Source organism: Pelophylax lessonae, assembly GCF_965119305.1.
Source record: "Pelophylax lessonae genome assembly, chromosome: 3".
In the NCBI taxonomy this organism is placed as follows: Eukaryota; Metazoa; Chordata; class Amphibia; order Anura; family Ranidae; genus Pelophylax; species Pelophylax lessonae.
The window spans coordinates 251,337,575-251,357,526 of NC_138770.1; the positions used below are offsets into that span (position 1 = coordinate 251,337,575).

Here is a 19,952-nt window from a genome sequence, read left to right on the forward strand (position 1 = left end):
GTCTAAAAGTTTTATATAAAAAGAAACTTTCTAAAACTTTACATGTTCCTTAACTAATCTATAGATTATTAACATTTAACAGACCATTAATGACAAAGATAGACAAAACGTTTTTTTCCCCTCTGGATGGAGTAAGGGAGGGTTATTTAACACCTGTTAGCTTTATTTTGCCACCCATTCCATTGGTGAGGTTTCCCTTCACTTTCTGTTCCATAGTCAAAACAGTTAGAGAGAGGAAATCCCTCCAAGGAGAGGGAATCTCCGGTTGTTACTAGGGTCATCAGAACTAGTGTCCCCATTGGAAGATTTCCCCTTTATTCCTGTTCTAGTGAGAATTTGAATTTTGGGATTTTCTTTCACTTTAACCATGGATGATAAAAGTAAACAGGACAAAAAGAGACTGAGTGAATATAGGGGGCAGGCATTTTACTCCCTCTCCACTCTATCCCAAACAATGTTTTTTTATTTTAACCCTCTTCTTATGTTAGAATTCCGTTACTATCCATGATGTTAGGGTCAGTTTTGACCCGTGTTTCAGCCATAAAATACCCTCTGAATAATTATTTATCATCAAATTTGTTTCTTACCTCTTGGTTACCTTGATAGGCTTCTTTATCTTTGAAAAGATTGGTTTTAATATTTTTGGTGTGACCCCTAGACCTTTCTTTTGATAGCATACCTCTCATTGTCAAATTGAAAAAATGGTAAAATAAAGTCAGCAACTCTGTAATGAATTTGTCCTATGTTTCTTCACTTTATTTAGAGAAGCAGACAAGCAGGAAAAGAGATAGGCCCCTCCCTAACTACAGCTCACAGGGTTGAGAGGTGATTGGCTGTCACTGTTACTAAGCAGAGAGAGTGTTTATGATTTCAGTTTTGGCACTTATTAGTGTCCTAAAATCCTATATTATAACTGGGTCAGAATTGACCCTAACACCATGAACGTCTTAATTTTCACCACAGTATTTTATAATTTAGTGAAAAGGATTATTTTTCTATTACATTGTTTAAATAGAGGTTCCTGACAAAGTAAAAAAATCTTGATGCAATAAACAAATTTATGTGATACTTATAGACATTCAAAACCTTAAAACGGGTTGGTTCTGACCCTAACATAAGAGGAGGGTTAAGACGTGTTTTGCAAGTGTCGTTAATTCAGTACAGGAAGAACTTTTACATCATCCACTTATAATTAGTGCATTTGTCTATGCATTTGCTGTATCTTACTAATACAAATGTTGTAGCATGTATCCAGCATTAATACAAGCGTACTAGATGATTGCTCAGTTGTAAGATTATAAAAAATGGCAACCAGCAGTTAACACACAATACTGGACATATATAAAATCGTATTATATTATATTCATGTATATGCACATATGTTGATCAGAGTATAATTTATCAGAAAAAAATGTTTCAGGTATATTACAATATGCCAGGAGTCTCCAAACTGTGGCCGCAGCCCATGGGCCGGATGTGGCTCTTTCCTTGCCTTTATCTGGCCCTTTGGGCACTACTCCAACTGACACCAATGATGGGGCACTACAGCTCCAACTGACTCCAATGATGGGAGACTATTCCTCTCACTGACAGCATCAATAAGGCACTATTCCTCCCAATAAAACCAATTATGGGGCATTTCTTGCTTCCCCTGACAGCATCAATAAGGCACTATTCCTCCCAATAAAACCAATAATGAAGCATTTCTCGCTTCCACTGACCACAATCCAGCCCCCTAAAAAACCTGAAGGACGGTAAACTGGCCCTTTGCTTGGAGAGTTTGGAGACCCCTGCAATATACATTGATGAAACTTTTTATTCACTTCAGAGAAATAAACCTTTCCATATGTGCACCAACATATGCTTAAAGACAGATAAACCATTTTTAGAACTGACATCACATCTTCTACATATGCAACACTTTACAGGAAAACAATGTCATCACTCTGGTATATATCCCTGTTATGCAGGGATATATATTTTACCATGTGAATGATAATTTGACTTTGACCAATACAAGCTAACGAGTGCAGACATTACAGCACATACCTGCTTCGTCGTAGGCCCCTGAAAGTTTCTCAAGCAATTCTCGGTCTATTGCCAGAATCTGCTGTTCCAGAATTGTTTGGTAGGAGAGCACGCTGTTCTCTTTATCTCTTTCAAAATCCTGAAGATGTTGTTTTAGAACCTCAGGCAGATGGGTCTTTACGTACTCGGCTGCAGCCTGCAAAACAAAAAAAAACAAGTAATCATTTCTTTAATGCTAAACAATTTTAGATTTTTTTTCATATATTTTTCTATTTCACACATTTCAGAAAAGCCTCTAGCATCGTGAAGAACAACATTTATGTCTTAATGCTTTTGGGAAAATAACAAAATTTAAAGCAAACAAACAAAATAAAACAGCACAAATACTCTACTTTATTAGGAAAACTATGATGAGTGGAGATGTTCAGATTTAAGGCGGTAGTAAACACCACTGGGACACTTAAAGTTACAGGTAAGCTTATAATAAAGCTTACCTGTAGGTACAAGGAATATCTCCTAAACATTCACCATTTATTCATGGTTTCTGCAGCCCAGCACATGAACTCTAATAGGATTGCATACTTATGCCGACCCTTCATAGCTCTGTTCAGCAGGCGTGAATCCTGTGTGTATGTGGAGTGACGTCATCACGGCTCGGTCATTTAAATGACCAGAGCCTGCAAACCTGGAAGGAAGACTAGGTGAAAATGGAAGCCTTGTCAGCGGTAACAGAGCGCCACTGGAGGGCTTTGTTTTAACCACTTAAGAACCACCCCACGCAGATATACTGCAACAGGGCTAGCCTACTACGCCAACTGACGTACATGTACGTTGGCTCGTGCTCTGGGTCTGGGGCAAGTGCGTGCGCCAACAGCGACCCACTTCCACTGTGAATGGACACGGTGGGAGGTAATCAGCGCCTGGCAGGCATGATGTCTGCCGATCATTGACAGGAGGAGCAGAGCCCACAAACCCAGAAGGAAGACCGGGTGAAAATGGGCCATCCCCCCACACAGTTAGAAAGCATTCCCTAGGAGCACACCTAACCCTTTGATTGCCCCTGATGTTAACCCCTTCCCTGCCAGTGTCATTAGAACAGTGACTTTTTTTTTTTTTTTACCAAAAACATGTAGCATAATACATATTGGCCTAAATTGGCATTAATTGATGAATAAATTCGATTTTTTACATTTTTTTTATTGTATTTTTTATAGCATTAAGTAAAAAATATAGTTTTTTTTTTCAAATGGTCAGTCTTTTTTTGTTTATAGCGCAAAAAAAAAAAAAAACGTAGAGGTGATAAAAAAAACGTAGAGGTGATCGAATACCACCAAAAGGAAGCTCTATTTGTGTGGAAAAAAGGACATACATTTTATTATTTCAGTACAGCGTCGAATTATCAGTTAAAGTAATGCAGTGCCGTATCGCAAAAAATAGCCTAGTCATTAAGGGTGTAAAACCTTCCGGGATTGAAGTGGGTAAGGCAAGTATTTCATAATGTGCTAGCATGAGATGTATACTAGCACATTGTGCCCTTATGTGGCAGGAGGAAACTCAACCTCACTACCGCTTTAAGTGCACATAAACATACCGTTAATAATGCAACTTTATTTTTGGATATTTGTATGTTTTAAATAAGCCCCCTTCACACAAGAGATTCAATCAGATCCCCCTGTCAGACAGGTTTAAAAAATGGATAATGCCCATTGACATCAGCCTGCCCAAAGAGTTAAAGTGGTTGTTAACCCACACTGGTAAATTTATATAATCCTCTTTCTTTCCCAATGATAGGTGCTCTTGTCACTGTGTTTTATTAAAAAAAATGCCATTTCTATCTGTTTTCAGAGCACCGATCATGGAGTCAGGGCTCAGCAGCCACGATACACCGTGGTCAGATTACAGGGGGAGGGTAGAAACTGGCAGGATCAGTCAGGTGATATGGGGGGGGGGGGGGCAAAAATTCTACAACACATGCACTGTGCTGTATATAATGCTTTAAAGGAATAAGATATATATTTTTTGGGGGGGGGGTAACAAACACTTTAACATAACTTATGTATGTGACATCCGTTCAGCTCTGCTCCAGTTAAGCAGGGGATCTGTTTATGGATCCCCTGCTGATTGGAACAGAACGCCACCCATGTGAAAGGTGCCTTAAATATTACTCCCATTTTTTTCTCCTGGTATTACATCATCTACCCAAACTCTAGCTGCTTTACATGATACTTGGCTTACCTAAATACCCAGCCTTTGTCCTTTTCATTTGGTTTCTGTAATAATAAGGTTAAGGGTTCACAGAACCCCAGAATGTCAGAATTCCTATTTATTGTATTATCACAGTTGAGTCTTCTTAGAGCAGAAGTGTGTTCACACGTCTTAAGCCTACTACACGCGATCAGAAAACCAGACAAAAAATACCGCTTTCGAAGCGATCGTACGATAATCTGCTCAATAGTACAGAGTTTTTATGAGCGGATTGTGACAGTTCATTTGAAATTTTCCGAAGGGACCAACGGGAATTTTTTTCTCGTACAATACCAGATCATACGATTTTGGTTTAATTAGTACAGTATTCGTCAGAAAGCACAATACAAATATAAATACAATGCATTAAATCACTTCCGAAGTTGTATTCTGTCATACGAGAACTTTTGTAAGTTGAGTAAGTTCTCATCGTGTGTACGAGGCTTTATTTCATCACAAGTCCCAAAACAAGAATTATTATTACTTTTGTCATAGGGGACACGGCCATGCAATTTATTCCATTATCCCAGTATAATATTGTTCCAGTATACCACAGAAATAGCCTAATATAGAGCCAACTGTTGCAAACTGAATAGAGCTTTTTCATACTTGTTGGTCATCATCAATGCATGGTAACAATGGCTTCACTGGTAACCTGTTGGTTTATACTTTCTCGTTGGTTCCCAAGCCCTACTTTATAAAAGCCATGGCTCCCAAGTCTGTAAACTACTTTATGAAGTTTGGAATTAAAGGCCGCCACAATAGTAGGTTGTACCCTTGCTATATTCCAGCAGTTCTGGATGTTTTTATTTAATAGACCATAAGGATGGTAATATGAGAAGTTTACTGTTGGCGTTCACATACACTTTAAAAGAAAAAAAAAAAAGAAAAAAAAAAAAAAACAGGACAAATAACCCCCCTCAACAAAAAAAAAGAAATAAATTAGCAAATGAAAATAAATAAATAAATAAATTGAAGTTTAATAGGTAAATAAATAAAATTCAGCTACTTTGTACTACAAGGTCTTTGTGCCATATTGAATTTATATATGTATCTATTAGCCCCGGTTCAAACTAGGGCGACCTGTGAGGCAACCTGGTCGCCTCACAGGTCGCCGTAGGTCGCCTCCCATAGGGAAGCTGCGGACCCGTTCTAATAGGAGCGACACAAGTCGCTCCGACTTAGAAAAAGGGTCCGGAGCTTCTTTGGGGCGACCAGGATAGACTTCAATGCTATGAAGTCCGTGGCGGCCGCTCCGAGGTCGAGGCGCGCTGCTCGCACCGCGACCTCGGAGGTCGCTTATTGGATGGCGCAAATCCACAGCTGGGATTACTTTTATCGGAAAGCCGGCAGCTTAACTTCCCTGGCGGTATCCCCGAGCGTGACTCGGGGTGGATTTTTTAGACTAGGATCGGTATGCCCGAGTCACGCTCGGGGTAGATATGCAGAGCGCGCAGCAGTGTCTCTTACCTTCTCCTGGCGATCCAGCGATGATCTCTCATTGCTGTGATCGCCAGCCGAGATCCCCGTCGGTGTGATGACTTCCTAGTTCTGTTCCCTGCAGCAGCAATGCTGCATGGGAGCGGAACTGGGAGGGAAATTCAAACGTTGCACAAAACACATACACATAACACATTTATATTATATATATATATATGTATGTATATATATGTATATATATATACACACACACACACACACATATATATATATATATATATATATATATATATATATACACACACACATATATATATATATATATATATATATATATATATATATATATATATATATATAATATATAACGCATCAATTATAATCTAATCAATAATATAATTTTACTATATATATTATATAATAAAATTAGATTATTGATTAGATTATAATTCATGCGTTTGTGTTTCAAATTTATCACATCTCGGATGTCTACTAAAGTCTTGTTTTGGTCAGGTTTAAGTCAGTAATTACTAAGAATTGTAGGCCTATAATTCATAACGCCAAATTTCTATGAAAAAAATTGTACCGCTTTTGGTACATAATTCCTGACATAATCATACCGCCAGGGAGGTTAAGGGTAAAAAAAAAGATACTGGGGTTTATGGCATCTAGCTGCAGCCATAGACCTGGTATTTAATGTCAAACTCATGATGTACATTCCAAATTGGGCAGTCGGCAAGTGGATAGGGATTGCACAGATATGATATACAGCTCCATCGCGGTTCAGTTTTTGCGGTCCCGGTATATTGCGTTTTTGTTTTGTAATGTTATTTTACTATATAAATCATTAAAAATGAAATATTTTTGTGTTTTCCATAGCTCTTGCTATGTCTCTCAGTATCTTTTATGTGTTTAAATGAGTTTCTATTGTTTTAAAAGTGTGTTTAAAGACCTTAAAATGCTTTTACACGTACAATGACAGTAAAAAAAACATGCCTACAATGCATTTTAATAGCGTTTTTCTATTTCGCGGATTTTCACTTTTCGTGGCTGGGTCCGGAACGTAACCCCCACAATGGAGGGGGGTTTACTGTATGCATAGTTACATTGGTCAGCAGGACCTAGGTAAACATATTCATACCAGGAATTCTATTGTAAGGCTATTCTAGCAAAAAAAAAAAAAAAAAAATTTCTATATTTGTTAGCACCTTTTTTTTTTTAATGCCGGCGAAGAATGCATACAGTCTCATCTTCTTAAGATGGCAGACTTCAGCCAAGCGTTACAATAGTGCAAATCCAATGCACAACAACAGAACTTGCATCATCGCATAACACCTAAAAGGCAGGAGCAGCAATGGAGAACATGGAACTATCATAGCTGGAGAAATATAATACTATGGATATGCTGGCCATTATCTACCAGTACACTGTGCATACTTGCACCTTATGGTAGGTGCTCCTGGGACCCTTGGCCAGCTCCCTTCCACTTTAAGATGTAGATAATCGTATTCTGTTGTAAAAAAATGTATCATCCTGCAGAGCATTCATCATAGGATTGTACAAGATGTGTTTGTTTACAGCTCAATTAGACCTCTGTGACCTCTACAAGATAGTAATTTACTATCTCCCGTTCTGCAATATATTTTTATTTTTTTTCCTTAAATCTTACAAACATTTATCACAACCTGAAATAAACAGAGAATAATGTTTTCTTATCAAAGCCTTGCCCTGGTATGTTCTATTTTCTGAGGTTTACTTTATCACAATACTCTTCTAATAGTGATACTCACCTGAAAGTAATAGCTTTGCATGCGCATTACTTTGATCCTTCATTATTCTGTGCAAAAATGAATGCCTCAATTACCATTGAAGATACAGGTCTCCTACACATAAGATTTTGCTTATTTATTAAAACACCACTTAACCATAGTACTATGCACTATAGATCTGATCCAACCACTTAAAATATGCATGCTGCAACAATTTATTGTACATTGTTTAAAGATGGAATCTAGCAAAGCAGCTAATATGCAACTAAAATACATACAGTTTATGGCAACTGTATTACCTGCCAGGACAGAGAGGTGACCAGGAAAATGTACTGCTGAACTAGGAAGATGAATTGCTTACTCAGGAACTACTTGTCACCTGATTGGCGGTGCACTGGAAATGTATACAGAAATACAAAACCTTTGGCATATCAAACAGTATCTATAAATGCATTTCAATTTTGTATTTAGCTTTTTGCCCGGAGAATTAGAACACATATATACAAGGTCAGTAAGAACATTATTCTTTTTTATTGCTATATTACCATTTGCATTCAAACTTTAAAGGCAGGTTCGAATCTGATTGTAGCTGTTAGAAAATTATTAGTATTGGCAGTTTGCTTTTACATCAGTAAGGCCGGCCATACATGGTGCAAATTTCTCTCCTGCAACCACGGGGAAGCAGTCCCCGCCAGGAGAAGACAGTGATTATTGCTAGCAGCTATAGCAGCCACTTATGATAATCAGAATCAAATCCAGCAGGCTTGCTGTATCCAAGCTGGTCGATCAATCAACTTGGTACATTCAGCCTGCCCATTACCAGTTTGAATTTCGAACCGGCTGAACCGGCTAAGATTCAAACAGTGTATGACGGGCCTAATTCCTCATACACACAATCAGATAATCGTATGAAAAAAATCACTTTCTAATTGATCGCAGGATAATCTGATCGTTAGTACACAGCTTTTGACAGCTGATCACGACATTTCGTCCAACAAAATCTGAAGGGACAAACACGAAAACTTTTGTCGTACGATAGCAAAGCGAATGACAATCGTTTAGCAGTACAGTATGTGTCTGCTAAAAATCGATAGACCAAGACCACGCATGATCGGAAACATGAAAATAACCCGGAAAAAGCCTGACCGCCATTGTTTTTATTTTGGACTATCCGATATATAGCTACGCAACCAGGAAGCTTTTCCAGAATCGGATGAAAAAAAGAAATCATACGTTTAGTTTTGTCGAATTCGATATTAGTATCATGCAACAAAATGCGAATGATAAGTCATCTGATTATCTGATAGTGTGTACGAGGCATAAGGAGGGTGTACCAACATCAACAACAGGTGATAGCCAGCATCATCAGATCAAAGACAACAGGGGTTGCGGCAGACTGGTTCAGTACAATAGTACAGTGCAATACCTGGAAGGAAAACGGAACTACTCAGCACAGTCTCTGCTCCCTGTATGCATATCCATGTGTAGCTCTCAATTCTGAGTGTACACTGATATTATCAATATGTTTGTGTAATAGGAATACATTTCTAATTACTTTAGATAGACTACAAATTCTCAAACAAAGGTCATACAAAAGCTCCCTGTTTTTCAATATGAAACAAAATAGTCAGTTTGTGAGCTTCAAAATAGCATAATGGTCATTCATTTTAATGTAAAAAATATATATATATATATATATTTTACATTATTTTGCATATTCCATATTTCAGGGTTGAAACATGGACAATCAACTGCAGCTTAAAATTAACTCTTGACAAATAAGCAATAATTTCCATGAAAATGTTAATTTCTATAAAGCATTAATTGGAAACCTGCAAAAACTTATTTGTAAAGAGAATATTTCATGTGCCTTTCTGCAGAAAGCTCTGCAATTCAGACTTGACTTCAATAACCTTGTCTATATTGCTTATGCTTTACGAGTTGTACAAATGTGTGATCTTCCCGAGATCAATAAAAAGAGACGAAGAATTCCGAATTTTGTGTTTGTCTGCGGAATAATATTATGGTAGGGCAAGCGTTCTAAAGACTGTGATCCATATTATGTCTGTCATAAGAAGGAAAAAAAATGTGAATGCTGTGTCATGTTCAAAGCTTTTCTAAGGATTACTAACCGAGACAGTCATGCCATTTTTTTCTAAAAACCAAAACCAGTCTTTTCTAGATGTCCACTTCTCGTTCCTCAATACACAGCCCAGAAGAATACTGATGTACATCAGATATTGGCTGGCTTTTAGGTAAATGAACAAGACTAATGTAAACTGTGCACACATGGACACAGGAGGGACTCTGATGATAAATGTAATTCAATGCTTTCCCACTGGCCATCCCACCCAGTCCTTCAGTGCACCCAATTTTATTTTAACATTCTTACAACGTAATATATGGAAATTAAAAGTGTATTCCAAGTCATTAGTGCTTTCACAATTTAACAGTAAGGAATTATATTTTGGCCAATAATGATGAAGCCTGTCGCCACAATAAGGTATACTCCTTAGAGCAGGACCTTACACTGACTGCACTACCTTTATAATACCACCCCCCCCCCCCCAATCTATACCCCCTAGAAGATCGAAGAAAACAAGAAAATTCAAAACAAAAAAACAGATACAGTATATTCAGCAAAGAGACAATCCCAATCCAGCAAAGAGACAATCCCACTCCAACAGAGACATCCCATATATTTAGCAAAGAGACATCTCCATATAACGAAGAGACAATCCCAATCCAGCAGAGACATTCCCATATATTCAGCAAAGACTCGAGACATCTCCATATAACAAAGAGACACCCCAATCCAGCAAATAGACATTCCCATATAGCAAAGAGACATACCAGTCCAGCAAGGAGACATCCTTGTATAATAAAGAGACAGCCCAATCCAGCAAAGAGACATCTTCATATAGTAGAGAGACAGCCCAATCCAGAAAAGAGACATCATATAGTAAAGAGGCAGGCCAATCCAGCAAAGATACATTCTCATATAGCAAATAGACAGGACAATAAAGGAAAGAGACATCCATATTTAGCAAAGAGACAATCCCAATCTAGCAGAGACATTTCCATATATTCAGCAAAGAGACATTCCCATATAGCAAAGAGATATACCAATCCAGCAAAGAGACACCCTAATCCATAGGACATCTCCATATAGCAAAGAGACATCCTCATATAGCAAAGAGACAGCCCAATCCAGCAAAGAGACATCCTCAAATAGCCCAAACCAGCAAAGAGACATCTTCATATAGCAAAGAGACAGGCTAATCCAGCAAGGAGACATTCTCATATAGCAAAGAGCTTGTCAGGCTGCTACTGCTCCTTTACTGTCCATTTACAGGCTTAGGGCAGGAAGATCACTAAAGTCTATGCTTTACCACAACAGTTACATCGTGTAAACCTCAGGACTGGATGGATAAAACTGCTAATTCTTTTGTGGGTATACTTTTTATACATATGTATTTCAACTATTTAGTTAGCTGTTTGCTTGGAGTTTAGCTTTACCCTGCTAAAAGGCATTTCTAGGCTTACATCTGTCATTATAAAAGGCACCAGGAATGTTTTCTTAGCCTAAAAACACCTATTTCAGTGATGTTAATCTACTGTCCAGCTAATGTTTCTGGACACCTACTGCAATAATGTTATAGTGACAGCTTAATACAAATAGCAACATTCTGAAACATATTAGAAATAAGTGAATTTACTGAAATCCCCTTTTTGTCAACAGCATTATAGTCTGATTCATGCTTGCCGACACAAGTGAATCAAATCCCCAGATAAAATTGTAAGTAGGTGAGTAAACAATATCAGCATCCTGATATGAATGTGTGGGACAAATGATTCATCGCACAAACAAAAAGACAGTAAATAAATGAGTTTACTTAGCACAGACTGAAGGGAACCCAAAAAACAAACATACTTTGTATTACTTTGACATCTTCATAAGCTTGTGATAACAAATGCTACAGTGGGGTTGATTTACAAAAACTAGAGAGTGCAAAACCTGGTGCAGCTGTGCATGGTAGCCTATCAGCTTATTTGTTCAATTAAGCTTTGACAAAAAAAAAAACTGGAAGCTGATTGGTTTCTATGCAGAGCTGCACCAGATTTTGAACTCGTCAGTTTTTTTTTTTCTGCAAAATGCGTCAGTTTAAGTAAATCAAACCCACTGCAGCATTTGTTATCATGCCTTAGCTTATTTTGAGTCATTTCTGTCCTACTTAAGGCCCACTAGGAATGATTCAATGACCAGGCATGCATTGAGTTTGATTTACTAAAAGCATATAGGCTGTTCACTTTACATGAGGATTTCCCCATGGAAATTCACTTTGCAAAGAACACCCAATCAAGTGCAAGGGAAAAAAACAGTATTTTTGCTTGCACATGACTAGACAATGGAAGTCAGCACCTTATTCACTAAGCCAGAAAAGTCTTTAACCTATGGTGACCAGACGTCCCTGGTTTCCAGGGACAGTCCCCGGATTGCAGGAACGGCACTTGGTGCAGGGCCGTTCATGGGCGGGAGCTGAGGCTGAGGCAGAGGGGGGTGCCGAAGCCAGTGGCATACCAATGGTGGGCAGTCTGCCCCTGATGCCAAACATGGGGGGTGTCAGGCCAGTGTCGCCCGCTGTGTCAGCTTAAATCTGAATCGCTGGGCGCCCGCTGTCACCCAAAGTCCCGCCCACTGGTGAGGCTGCATTGTCGGGCACTGGTCAGGCTGCATTGCTGGGCACTGGTGAGGCTGCATTGCTGGGCACTGGTGAGGCTGCATTGCTGGGCACTGGTCAGGCTGCATTGGATGGACACTGGTCAGGCTGCATTGGATGATGGGCACTGGTCAGGCTACATTGGATGATGGGCACTGGTGAGGATGCATTGCTGGGCACTGGTCAGGCTGCATTGGATGGGCACTAGTCAGGCTGCATTGGATGGGCACTGGTGAGGCTGCATTGCTGGGCACTGGTCAGGCTACATAGATGGGCACTGGTCAGGCTGAATTGCTGGACACTAGTTAGGCTGCATTGCTGGGCACTGGTCAGGCTGCATTGGATGGGCACTGGTCAAGCTGCATTGGATGGGCACTGGTCAAGCTGCATTGGGTGGGCACTGGTCAGGCCACATTGGATGGGCATTGGTAAGGCTGCATTGGATGGGCACTGGTAAGGCTGCATTGCTGGCCACTGGTGAGGCTGCATAGATGGGCACTGGTGAGGCTGCATAGATGGGCACTGGTGAGGCTGCATTGCTGGACACTGGTCAGGCTGCATAGATGGGTACAGCTGAGTCTTGCATTCTTTATGTAACGCACTGCAGAGCCCTGCATTCTTTATGTAGCGCACTCCTGAGCCTTGCATTCTTTATGTAACGCACTCCTGAGCCCTGCATTCGTTATGTAGCTCACTCCTGAGCCCTGCATTCTTTATGTAGCGCACTCCTGAGCCCTGCATTCTTTATGTAGCTCACTCCTGAGCCCTGCATTCTTTATGTAGCGCACTCCTGAGCCCTGCATTCTTTATGTAGCTCACTCCTGAGCCCTGCATTCTTTATGTAGCGCACTCCTGAGCCCTGCATTCTTTATGTAGCGCACTCCTGAGCCCTGCATTCATTATGTAGCTCACTCCTGAGCCCTGCATTCTTTATGTAGCGCACTCCTGAGCCCTGCATTCTTTATGTAGCTCACTCCTGAGTCCTGCATTCTTTATGTAGCTCACTCCTGAGCCCTGCATTCTTTATGTAGCGCACTCCTAAGCCCTGCATTCATTATGTAGCTCACTCCTAAGCCCTGCATTCTTTATGTAGCGCACTCCTGAGCCCTGCATTCTTTATGTAGCATACTCCTGAGCCCTGCATTCTTTATGTAGCACGCTCCTGAGTGCTACTTAGCCCTGCATTCTTTATGTAGTGTGCTCCTTAGCCCGTATGTAACGCACTCCTGAACTCTGCACTCTGTTTTTTCTCTATCTTATCTTCATAAAATATGTTATGTAAGTATCATTTTTACTTTATCTCATGGACGAAATGTGAGAAATACCATATATTTCATACAATCACTCCATAAACACATACCACATACACTGCATATAAAATTTGAGGAAAATTGTCCCCTGATTTCATTTTAAAAATCTGGTCTCCTTACTTTAACCATACCTGTTCTTGGATGACAAGTTTAGTCAGTCCTCTGAATGAGAGCCAAACATAAAAAGGAATCTCAGCTCTAGGTAGGAATACTAATCAATCATTAGTTACTGCACCACAAAAACACTCCATTAAATCTAGAATAGACAAAACTATATACACAGTTATGTGCTAACCTGCACTGTTCCTGATCTGCATATGAAAGCTACTCCCCAATAACGGTGAACTGCTTTTGACCTACATGTGGCCACTGTGTGCATCCGGAAAAAGGGTCGGTCAGATATTGAGGACTCTGGGATCTACAGCAATTCTTCTAGGGGACAGGAAGGTGAAAGAGATGAAAACAGCAGGCTATGTCTCCTGCATACACAATGTTCATGTTCACCTGGGTCATATCATTCATTTTCTATGTATGTGCAAACCAAATCAGGATGAGAACATACAAAAGTATTCAATAAACACTGCTGTCAAATCCCTCGCTTCCAAACTACGTAAGAATGAAATACATAGCCGCTATTATGGAACATAGAAATGAATGAATGTCATCGAACAAACATTTTCTTATGGAACAAAAAATCTGCGAGAAAACATTCACTGTCTATCATTCTTTTTTAAATAAATTCCTGTGCATCAAACTGATACATTTTTGCTGTTATTAAAATAGGAAACATGCCGGACGAGGATAAACGCTCTTTAACTATGTTTTTTCACCGACTGTGTACTAAAGGACTGATTAAGCTCTTACCTCTAAATCATAATCACATATTTAGTGACAGGTTTATATAGAAATGTTACAGAAATAGTCTCATAAACACTGCAAGGAAAAATCTCTTTAAAGTGAATCTGTCAGGACATAAATACGGGAGGGGAGCAGCCATTGCTGGCCTATTTCTTATGGTGCGAGCTCCAGGGCTATCACCTTTTTAGTTAGTGCATTAATGGCCCAGAACAAGTATGTATGCAGTGCCATGAAAAAGTATTCATACCTCTTTAAACATTTTCCACATTTTTTTCATTTTACAACCAAAAATGTATTTTATTGGGATTTTATGTGATAGACCAGGGGTCCTCAAAACTGCGGCCCTCCAGCTGTTGCGGAACTACACATCCCATGAGGCATTGTAAAACTCTGACAATCACTGACATGACTAGGCATGATGAGAAGTGTAGTTCCCGAACAACTGGAGGGCCATAGTTTGAAGACCCCTGTGATAGATCAACATCAGAGTGGCACATAATTGTAAAATGGAAGGAAAATGATAAATGGTTTTCAAAATTTTTTACAAATAAATATCTGAAAAATGTGACGTGCATTTGTATTTAGCCCCCCTAAGTCAATAATTTGTAGAACCACTTTATGCTGCAATTACAACTGCAAGTCTTTTTTGGGGAAGTCTCTAACAGCTTTGCACATCTAGAGAGTGATATTTTTGCCCATTCTTCTTTGCAAAATAGCTCAAGTTCTGTCAGATTGGATGGAGAGCGCCTGTGAACAGCAATTTTCAAGTCTTGGCACAGATTCTCAATTGGATTTAGTTCTGGACTTTGAGCCATTGCTGTGTCCCCCACATGGCTTCTCACAAACTGCAAACGGGACTTCTGTTAGCTTTCTTTCAACAATGGCTTTCTTCTTGCCACTCTTCCATAAAGGCCAGATTTGTGGAGTGCACGACTAATAGTTGTCCTGTGGACAGATTCTGCTATCTGAGCTGTGGATCTCTGCAGCTCCTCTTGAGTTACCATGGGCCTCTTAGATGCTTTTCTGATTAATTCTCTGCTTGCCTGGCTTGTCAGTTTAAATGGATGGTCACATATTGGTAGGTTTGCAGTTGTGCCATACTCTTTCCATTTTCGGATGATGGATTGAAAAGAGTTCCATGAGTTGTTCAAAGCTTGGGATATTTTTTTATAACCTAACCCTGCTTTAAACTTCTCCACAACATTATCTCTGACCTGTCTGGTGTGTTCGTTGACCTTCATGATGCTGTAAGCTCACCAAGGTTCTCTAACAAATCTCTGAGGGCTTCACAGTACAGCTGTATTTATTTTACACTGAGATTAAATTACACACAGGTGGACTCTATTTACTAATTAGGTGTTTTCTGAAGGCAATTGGTTCCACTAAATTTTAGTTAGGAGTATCAGAGTAAAGGGGCCTGAGCACTAATGCACGCCCCACTTTTCAGATATTTATTTGCAAAAAAATGGGAAAATCATTTGTCATTTTTCTTCCACTTCACAATTATGTGCCACTTAGTGTTGGTCTATCACATAAAATCCTATAAAATAAATTTATGTTTTTGGTTGTAACATGACAAAATGTGGAAAATTTTAAGGGGTATGAATACTTTTTCAAGGTACTGTATATTAGGTGTTCTAGTCAATGGGATTGATTTACTAAAGGCAAATAGGCTGTTCAAGGAACATTCCTTTAGCTTAGTAAATGAAATGAAGTTATACCTGGTTTCCATCCTCCAATCACTTGCAAGCAAAAAATACTGTTTTATTTTATTTTATTTTCAAAACCTTATATATCATAACTGTACAGTATTACTATAGGTGTCACATCCTTAACTGATCTGGGATATTCCAAAAATACGTAGAAAAAACAATGAACTTTACAGGCACCATACACACAATTTTTGCAAAGCACAATTAAAGGTTATATTTACCTTTTATAAAAAATTAATAAATACACAATATGTTTGCAGGTAAAAAAAGATGCATTTATTATTTTTTTTTTACTTGGAGCCTGTAAAGAATTGCACCAGAGATCAGCAGATGACAGGCGCCACTGACAGGAAGAGACAACTACTACAGCGCTGCCATGGTAGTTCATTGAAAACTACAAGCCAATAGCCTCAAAGGCTGCCAGGACTTGTAGTTTTCCAATTTAGAAAACACTGTGAATGGATGACGTGGCCTGGCAGGGGGAGCCCTGCACGGCCGCATTTTCTTCAGATAGTGGCAGTGAGCAGAGGAGAGAAGATCCCCAGTGCACTCAAAACAGGGACTGGGGAGGGTGCTGTGGCCGGTGCAATTGTAACATATTACATTTCGAACATGGGTGTAACATGTTACAAAAGGTGAAAGTATCCTTTAAGATTTTTTATTAAAATGTTCAACAATGTTTATTAGAACTGAAACACAACAAAAACAACAGGGTTTACCGCCGGTTCACATACACGCGACGCTACTTCCCGGGGCGACCTCCGAGATCGCGGTGCGAGCAGCGCGCCGCGACCTCGGAGCGGCCGCCACGGACTTCATAACATTGAAGTCTATGGCGGTCGCCTCCTGGTCGCCCCAAAGAAGCTCCGGACCCTTTTTCTAGGTCGGAGCGACTTGTGTCGCTCCTATTAGAACGGGTCCGCAGCTTCCCTATGGGAGGCGACCTGCGGCGACCTGTGAGGCGACCAGGTCGCCTCACAGGTCGCCCTAGTGTGAACCGGGACTTATCCCTTCAAAGTCCAAGCCATGGTAATGTATTGCCAAGACAATGACAAGCCACAAAGAGTATACAGAATAAGGATGGATCCTTAAATCAATGTAAGCAGGGCTTTTTATTCTCAGAAAAGAGGTGCAGGACCTTAGCCATGAACCCCCAAATCCCCCCCTCCCCACACACACAAACCCTCCATACTGCCTCAAATAGTGGGTGTGGTCAAATTTCACTAATAGTGACAGGATCTTAAAGGGGCACTAAATACCAGGAGTGCATTGCGTACCAAGCGCAGATTTTGGGGGTGGTTTACAGAGTGCAGAGGTTATTGGTGCGCTAAATGCAGATTTCAGCCTTCTTTCACAACTGCTTATCCCTGCATCCCCCATCCACATCTCACTTTCTCCCCTCCTTTAAAGCTCCACCAATCTTCCACATGTCTTACTTTTGTTCCTTTAGTATGCTGGATGATTTCCGCCTCTCTCACTTGCAGGGAGATCATCCAGTAGGGGTGTTGGAATCCGCAATGTACACCAGGCACCTGTATCTACCTTGTCCCCATCTTACACTCAATGAGAGCCGCTCAGGAGATCAGATCTGTGGGAGCCGTTGGAAGATGAGCCAGAATTCTGTGTTTACAAGTGATAGTGGGGAGCAGAGAGCCTGAGCCAAAGGTGGTGGAACTGAGTTCCACCAAGTTCCAGCTGAAAAAAGTCCCTGAATGTAAGTATGTATATGCCATATCTGTGGGATCCCAGTAGAAGCTGGAAATCACTGTGGTAGGCACCACTACTCCAGTGATTGACACTAGCCTTCAGGTCCTGTGCTGAGCAGATGTTCTGCTGCTACGTGAACAAAGGATGCCCGCTTGGCATGGGCCCCATTCAAAGATTACTTTGCATTTTCTCAATAAATGCAAAGTGTTGCTCTGATTGGATGCCGTGAAGATTATGACGTCACCACCCTACCTCGTCCACCCTAACTCAAATTTGCAATTTTCTTTGAATTGCGCCTGTGCTGAGTGGGCAACCTCCTGTGTTTACAACGCAGCAAGCAGCCGCTCAGCATTGGAACTGGAAGGTAGTGGAGATTACTGGAGTTGGGGTGTCTACTACAGTGATCTCCAACATCCATGGTAATCCCACAGGTATGGCACATATATAACTACATTGGTTGAAGCTGGACCACTGTAAAATTTGTTAAACTAAACTTCAGCTTTAAAGTGAACCTGTGCCCAGATCATGTACCTGGCACTTTGCAGTTGTACCCATCAGGTTTGATCATATGCTTAGTAATAGGCCTTTTTATAACTCCCTTCATATTGGTCAGTGTTGGCTTTTTGTGCCTTCTTTAAATTAGCCCTGCTTTACTTTGGTGGTGAGTGTGTGATTATTGTCTGTAATAGTTTGACCTTGAAGCCTCATGCTTTATAATGATGTTGTGCAGGTAATGGGGTGACATAAAGGGTTTTCTGTACTACAACTGGAGAGTGCAAAAACTGGTGCAGCTGTGCATGGTAGCCAATCAGCTCCTAACTTCAGCTTGGTTAATTAAGCTTTGACAAAAAAAAAAGAAGCTGATTGGTGTGTATGCAGATCTGCACCAGGTTTTTGCACTCTCCAGTTTTAGTAAATCAACCCCAAAGAGTGTAATGCTGACCATACACTGTTCGAATTTCCATCAGTTCTTAGTGAACTGGAACGAAAATGGCTCATATGGATTACCAAACTAGTAAAATTATAAGAGTCCCATCAAAAATTACATTGATAAACACTGTAATATTATTTCAAATACATGGCCACCTAAAATGCAATATAAATTAGTGTTGATAATTATACTAAGAATTCATATTTATTTGGCTTTTTTAATCAATGTATGTAAATAGATAGAAATTAATCATTTTTATTAGCGTCGGCAAAATAGTAGAGGGGGGTGTAAATCCTAACTTAAAAAGTACATTTCATTTCACAGTGGGGGAACTCTGTTACTTTTAAATACAATTTCCAGGCATTAAGCTTCAGAAATGTTTGACTTGATGGCTCTAATTCATGTGGAAATAAAAATATGTGGGATAAGATGCAGAATAATCCCTTTGTGTGTTTGCTGACTGAAGAAAGGTTTTAATACACCCAGATTACTTCCTAATCGCAATAAAAGATTTCCTCTAGACAAATAGAAATGACAGCATGTTCTCTACATTCTTTAAAACCATGCTAGGGGTTTATATTTAGATTTATTAGGTCAGTCACTGATTAAATTACAATATTTAAATATCACCGCAACTTTGTTCTACAATTCTGAATGACAGAATGTGCACAGGGTATGAAATAAATACTCCTTTTACTCCTGCCATTTATGCAGCAATCTGGAGACAATTGTTCATAATGGATTTAAGAAACATTTTAGTTATGGACATCCAGGTAGCCAGTGCAGTGAATAAATAAAGCTGGGTCCCCATTAATACAAACATTTCACACTCCTGTTCTGTGTCTGTTATGCCATGTACTTGTGTTAAAAAGTATCCTATTCTCTCTGTATTGATTCTGCTGTGTGAAATCCCTAGTAATCGTGCCTGTCCCCCTACTTTCCTATTTCAAACTGACCACGCCAGGCATCGCAACATATCCCTTTTACTGTGGTCAGTTTTCTGGCTGTGCTGGGAGCACAGCCTGCCTGTCCTCCAATGGTCAGCCTTGTGCTGATATGCCCCCTGCACTGCCCTTTACTGAGAGGATCAGTGTTCTGCTGTTTCTCTGCCTCCTACCAATACGCCCCCCTGCAGTCTCCATCCCCGACTCTCAGCTCCTTATGCAGCTGAGAAACAGGGTTATGTTATCACTTATAATTCTGTCTGGCATTTCTATTTTAAACAGAATGGT

The 19,952-nt window shown here is 40.0% G+C and overlaps 1 protein-coding gene across 1 annotated transcript in view; it reads right to left on the reverse strand.

Annotated features, from left to right (window-relative positions):
• The window catches only part of PPM1L (protein phosphatase, Mg2+/Mn2+ dependent 1L), a 490,792-nt gene that overhangs the window by 132,909 nt on the left and 337,931 nt on the right, over positions 1-19,952 (reverse strand). Inside the window, exon 2 of the mRNA XM_082249421.1 lies at positions 2,050-2,224. Within this exon, the coding sequence (XP_082105547.1) occupies positions 2,050-2,224 (175 nt within the window). The remainder of the gene's footprint in view (positions 1-2,049; positions 2,225-19,952) is intronic.